The sequence below is a fragment of the Amblyomma mixtum genome, chromosome 8, assembly GCF_055824585.1.
Source record: "Amblyomma mixtum isolate Tamu chromosome 8, ASM5582458v1, whole genome shotgun sequence".
Lineage (NCBI taxonomy): Eukaryota > Metazoa > Arthropoda > Arachnida > Ixodida > Ixodidae > Amblyomma > Amblyomma mixtum.
Window position 1 is genome coordinate 126,917,903 of NC_143019.1, and position 6,866 is coordinate 126,924,768.

At 47.9% G+C, this 6,866-nt stretch overlaps 1 protein-coding gene across 1 annotated transcript; it reads right to left on the reverse strand.

Annotated features, from left to right (window-relative positions):
* Window positions 1-2,050: 2,050 nt before the first annotated feature.
* Window positions 2,051-4,104, reverse strand: LOC149334259 (uncharacterized). The gene is made up of 2 exons (XM_089557895.1): window positions 2,825-4,104; window positions 2,051-2,057 (listed from the first exon to the last, which is right to left on the reverse strand). Exons 1-2 carry the CDS (start codon window positions 4,102-4,104, stop codon window positions 2,051-2,053), a joined length of 1,287 nt encoding a protein of 428 aa, XP_089414021.1.
* Between the last annotated feature and the right edge of the window lie 2,762 nt (window positions 4,105-6,866).

The window sequence follows — 6,866 nt, forward strand, 5'->3', positions numbered from 1 at the left end:
TAGGGACCTTAAATGATCCTCTAATAGACCATTTAAAATACGGGGTGGTAAAAGTTTCGCGTTTTGAGGAAATATGTTGTCGAAAACAATGTGGACAGAGGACCCACTGCTTAATGCTGGAAGGATGTTGTAAATCTGCACGTTTAAAGGCTCAAGCAGCCTTTGCACGAACACAACCTGTGGGGTATGAAAACGAGGCCAGTGGACACCAAAAAAGGAGGTCGGCTGGCAACAGAAAATGCTTTGCGAACGGTGAAAATGGGATTCAAAAATTTTGAGGAAAGTCTGCACAGTTAGAAAGTGAAATCGGGTTAACAGAGGAGGAATGCGGGCCTCAAGGTACAGCACATTGGTAGCCACGAATTTGGGGACGCCAAGGCACATCCGAAGCACCTCCCTCTCCAAAAGGATGAGAGGACGAAGTTTGTATGAAGCCGAGCCTGAAAACAACACAGAGCCAAATTCTAAAATTGGCCTAACATACAATACGTAAATCATTAGGAGCGTATCCCTGCGCATGCCGTACCTGTGACTACATAACCTCCGTAACATGCCTGCGGCACGAGTCCCTTTTACAGCAACATGGTCAATGTGAGGCCGCCAGGTGAGTTTGTCGTCATAAATGACGCCCAGGTATTTTAGGGATTGAACTTGAGGAATTGGTTGAAATTTGCATGAAAGAGAGAGCACGACAGGATCCTGTAGAGGAAAAACAAGGACAGCACACTTGTTAACATTTAATGAGAGGTGTAAACTGCTCAACCAGAGCTCAAGAGAACTCAAATATGATTGCAACTGATCATAGAGGGAATGTATATCAGGCGCAGCCGCAAAAAATGCTATGTCGTCCGCATAGACGTAAGTGCGAACATGGTGGTGGAGAGGAATGGAGCTCATGAGAATATTGAACAGCACAGGCGAAAGGACAGCTCCCTGCGGAACACCTCTCGTCTGTTTGTACCTCTCGGATTTTACCCCATTATGGACGCAGAAGAATTCCCTGTTATAGAGAAACGCAGATATCCAAGCAACTAAATATTCCGGAAACTGGAGGGACTGTAACCTGTGTATTAGGATGGAATGCTCTACACTGTCATAAGCTTTAGAGACGTCGAGCGTAACCAAAGCAGCATACAGGCGTTGACGACGAGCTAGAAGAATACGACTCTCAAGATCTACATGTGCATGCCATATCGAACATCGCGGCCGGAAGCCGAGTTGACACGGGCTGAGAATAGTTCTGCGGTCCACAAAGGCAGAAACCCGCATAAGTAACACCCTTTCTATTAATTTTACCACGTTTGATGTTAGAGAAATAGGCCTAATATTTTCCAATTCATAGCCTCCGCCCTGGTTTTTAAGTAAAGGGATCACCTTGGCCAGCTTCCACTCAGAAGGGATCCAAGCGAGTTTGATAGAATAGTTGACCAGGTGTAACAAAGAGTTCGGAGACGCCTCAAATAGAATCTTGAGCATCTTTGAAGTAACACCATCAGGACCGGGAGCAGAAGCTGGTAATCTTTGAACAACTTGAGAAAGCTCCGAAAGAGTGACTTTAGTGAAATAATTATCTGGCGTCCTGTGCGCAAACAACATGGGACGCAAAGGAAATAGAGACGAGAACCGCTTATGCAAGCCCGCGGCAATTGATTCAACCACCTCGATAGCTTCCTTTGGAGACATAACTATTGACTGTAAATCACGAGAAGGCAGGACCTGTTTCCTGGACCGTAAAAAGCCAAATAATGCCCGTCGGTTGCCTGACTTTGAAAGAAAATCAAAATGTTCAGAGTCATATTTCTCTTTCGCACGAGAAACTGTGCGTTTAAAGGTGGCTGCTATGAATTTATAATCTTTCCAGTTATTTGGGCATTGGTTATAAAGAAGCTTTTTCCATGCTGCCTTCCTCCGCCTGTAATCCCTCGTACAGTCCGCGTTCCACCAATGATTAGAGGAATTCCCATTTGAGGGCCGCACCAGGAACTCCGACTTTTTCCGGCAATCCTCTAAAGCCAGGCATATGCTTGTTGACTGGTGATCCTCGGCGATGTTAAGAACTGACGCGAGGGCAGAGCGCAACATCGTCTCAAATTTTTCATAATTTACATGCGTCCGCAACGGACGAGCCGCAGGAGTTACACGACATAAGATATCAAAACGAACCGGTATATGGTCACTTGAGGAGCCACAATCAACAGTCGACCAATTCATTATGCCAATTCCAGGACTGGTGAATGTAAGATCTAAAACAGATTTAGACTGAGCGCAAAGGTAAGTGGCTGATCCAGAATTTGAACACGTAAGGCTGTTATCAGAAACCCAGTCCCAAAGGCGCTTCCCACATAGATTTGTGCGGTAGCCCCAAGACACATGATGTGAATTGAAATCGCCAGCCAAGAGAAGTGGGTTTCCACAGCTAGCGAGAAGCGAATCTAGAGGTCTAGTATCCTGGACTCCATAGGGGAAATAAACATTTACTAAGGAAAATTGGGAGCACCCAGGAAGAAGAAAGTCTAATGCCAAAATCTCAGTCAGGGGACATTAGCTGAAAAGATACCTTAGCCTTGTGGCAAAGTTTTGAAGAAACTAACGTAAGCAAACCCCCTCCTCGTGACTGGCGATCTAGACGAAATGAACGATAATTTTTAAAGTGAAAATGTTTGTCGGCTGAAAGCCACGTTTCTTGAAGAATAATGATATCCGGATTAAGCTGGGAAGAAATACAGTGTAAATCTGTTTTAGCTGCAAGAATAGAGCGACAGTTCCACTGTAAAACTCGCAACGACGCTATGGTTTCGAAAGCAGAGCAGCAGCAACTGCCTGCTCTAAAATGGTGTCCTTTGGCATTTTGCCAAGCTGCTTCTTCTGTGATTTGGATTGTGAACGAGAAGAAGATGAAGGAGATATCGGGGACCCGCTACGCTTTAGGACCCGCACGTCAGCCTCCATCATCTCGGAATCAGAGATAACTCCAGCGTCACTGGAAGTACCCGAGGTAAGAACAGTGTTGGGTGCAGAAGTTTGTTCCTGGGGCTGAGATGTTGCAGATAGAGAAGAACGTACAAGAGCAGGGGTAATTACATTCGATAGAGAAGCCAAACTGGTCTGCATAGCATTAGTGAGCTGGGAAGCGAGGACGTTGGTGAGGCATTCCGAAACACTTGCTGCAATTTTCTCTACCATTTTTGTCATGGACGCTTCCACAGCAGACGCAATTGCCTGAGTCAGCGTTGAGTCTAAAGTCATGCCCTGACGAGCGGTCACCCCTGCATACCCGTAGGCCCGTTCCTTAATTTCCTGTATAGCTTCTCGGCGCGAACATCGTTTCCGGTCTATAACCTCCAGGATCTGAATTTCCTGCGCACGAGAGGGGCAGTTGGAAGAATTAGCAGCATGGGCGCCACCGCAAAGGCAGCACTTCTCGTTGTGCTCAGAGCAAGTGCTCGTAGCGTGATCCTCTCCACAGTGACAGCAGCGCAAGGTAGATTTACAACCGCCGGCGCTATGGCCATAGCGCCAGCAGTTGGAGCACTGTAGAGGCCTAGACGACAACTGGTCAACCCGAAAAATTAGAGGCCAGGCCTTTATTTCACTGGGGCAAGACGTGCCGGCAAAGGTGGCAATTACCGACTCAGTGGGCACCCGCATGTTGCCAACATCACGGTTACAGCGGTGCACAGCAACAACACCAGCGGCGGACAGCAGATCAAGGGTCTCAACTGGAGACAGCGAAGAGTCGACGCCTCGGACAATGCCCTTCGTGCAAGCCAGATGAGGCGGAATAAAAGAGCTTACCCGGAGAGATGCGAAAGACGAGGTAGCTAGAAGATCTCTGACGCAGGCAAGGTCTGAGGACCTGCAGAGAATACCGCCGCGTCCAAACTGGCGGACCTCACTGATGGCTTCATAATGAGAAGTGGCTGACTGGAGCGCAGCCCGAACAATTCCAGGATTAGTCATCTTGATGGCGCCACCATCCTTAGGCACCAGCGCAACCGGGATGCTGCCGACGCCACTGCGCAAAAAAGCCTCCAAGGGCAAGACATCAGGGGAAAGGGATGCCGACCAGGAGGAGCTCCCCTGGCCGGGAGACTGTGTAGACATACCCCGGGCTTACGGCCTCACCGTGTGCTTGATGCCCACAAAACGACAAGGACAAAGGCTCAGGGAGAAAAACAAAACCTCAACCAACCACCCGAAACTCAACCGATCGTTCCCACAGGAATTAGGCGGCGACGCTATCAGAAAGCGCTGGCACGACAACGTCTTTCTTCTTCGAAGTCAATATCGGACGCTGGCACCACGTGCGGCTTCTTGTCGATATCCGCGAGGAATCTTATTAAGGCAAACATGTGGCAAAGAACCTAAAACATACCTACTGCTCAGAATATATTAGGGAAATCACTAGACGCGACGACACACAGCCAGTGCGGCCAGTGACAGCCATGGCGATGGCTACCGCTGGTTATGTTCAAGTTTCAACGCGGTTGAGCGATGCCAGACAAAATGCGAGATGTCGCACCAAATACGCAAAAAAAAATATAAGTACTTTTCGTATTTGTCGTGAGGTTTTGCAGCAACCGTATAAAGATACTTGTTAGAATATGCTTAGAAATTGTACTTTTTGGGGAGACATCGGCGAAATCCACAGCCGCATCAACATCAACATCAGCATTGGCGGTGAAAACAACCAAACGTCGTTTGACATTGTGGAGAGAAATCTCCATGAAGACGAGGAAGACTCCAAAATAGGCTAGGACACTTTCTGAGGTTTTTGTCTGTAAGGACCGCCCGATACAAAGGGAAAGCCACATATCCGAATCCGAATGGCCGCGCGTTGAAGTGTGCTCCGTACATGGTTTATTTTGATTGTTTTGATGCATGTTTTGATGTCTGTTTTGCAATCTGTTCTGATCTCCTAGTCGCGTTATCGAAACAGCATAATGCGGCCTCACAAACGATACCTCGACTCCACACCGAGCCGATCATGAAGTGTGTGGGGTACTCAAGATTTCTGACGTGAAGATTGATGCTGGGCCTATCATCATTTCTGATAAAAATGAAATGTAACGGGGACAATTGTTTATTAAGGTGCGCACTTTTTTCATGTCATTGACGAAGTGGCCACATCTAGACTTCCAAGGCAATGTTGCTGTCTAGAGTCGAGATGATTTTTTACTGTCTGTTACTGTACGCTGTCTTGCAGTGAATATGCTCTAGCTTTGTTTGCATATATGCTATAAAATCAAACTTTCACTAATGATAAAGTCTGCTGTGTCAATTTTGAAATAAATCTTGGTTTACAGTTTTTCCTCTCAGATGTGAATTGTTGCATGTCCAGTGTGCATAATTTCTGCCTGCTTTTTGATGCTCTATTGCAAGATCTGAAAAAGTGTCTTTAAACACAGGTGATCAATAACAGGATTGAGGTAATAGTCAGGACAAATCACATTTTTAACTTAAATCAAAATGCAGTTATGCGGATTTGAGTTGGGACCAGTTGGCCCCAACTGCAGGCTAGTTGGCCCCTACTGCAGGTCAGTTGGGGCCAACTGCCGGTCAGTTGGCCCCAACTGCCGGTCAGTTGGCCCCAACTGCCGGCCAGTTGGTCCCAACTCAAGGCCAATTGGTCCCAACTGCAGGCCAGTTGGTCCCAACTGCTGGCTAGTTGGTCCCAACTCCAGGCCAGTTGGCACCAACTGCAGGCCAGTCGGTCCCAACTGCTGGCCAGTTGGTCCCAACTGCTGGCCAGTTGGTCCCAGCTGGGACCAACTGATCCCAGCTGAAACCAGTTAGAACCAATTGAAACCAGCTAGATTTTTTTCATCTGGGTACCGTCTGCCGACGTCATAAAAGCGAGCTGAAGAGTGTTCTTGACGTAAATAATAAACCATGGGACAAGAAATGTGAAAAAATTGTCATTTTTGAGGATCGCTGACTAATACTGAGCTGCTGGTAGAGGTAACAACTGTGATATGAGCAAATTTCTTGCCACAACCGCCTCGCAGCTGCCGCTGGCCCGACGTTCGGGTCCGGCTCGCCTGGCGCCCGCAAGCTCCGCTGCCGAAGGCGTCGAGGAGATTGACCATACTATTATTTTATTGTGAGATGATGCTGTTGACACTAAAGCTATTTGTGAAAAGTAGGCCTTTTATTATAGCGCAGGCGACTTCCGAAGCGCCGGCCGCTTGCGAAACAGGCTATAGGCCTAGCGACGACCACGGCAGCCAGGCAGCAGCAGAGCTCGTCGCCCGGAGCGCCCGCGAGCGGTGCCGTTGCCGAAAGCTCCCAACATAAGCAGGTATATGCTTTGTCGCTGCTCGAGTATAGCTGGCAGTTCTGATAACAAGGCGATCTTGTCTTTTCTTGTGATATTTCTACACCATCCCAAGCAGCGCTCAGGTACTGCTGCACGGCGGCGAAGTGTGACACCGGTTGTGGGCGCAGCTTGGGTAGAGCGGCGCAGCGATGCTCACTGGCAGTTTGCAAAGTGTTTCGCATCCTCATGTGAACCCGCGAAGGCGATATTAGCGTGTGATAAAAAAAAAGTCGATGTCCTCACTCATTGGAATCAGATCCGTCAGAATCCGAGCTGCTATAGCCATGCCGTTGTTTTTTTTCATGCGCTGGTCAGCACGTGTGAGAAAACAGACGATGCAGCAGTAGGTGCGTCACAACTTTTGTGGGCCCACGTGACCTAGGCGAAGTAGTTGATCTTCCCCCTCTGTGACGTCACTGTACAACTCGGCGTTCCGAAACCGAAACCGAAAATCGTTGACCTAAAAATGCGATAATAAATTATTCAGTGTGAATATATGAATATTTGAGTGTGTATCATGCTTCCTGGAGCCATAAGAAGCGTTTGA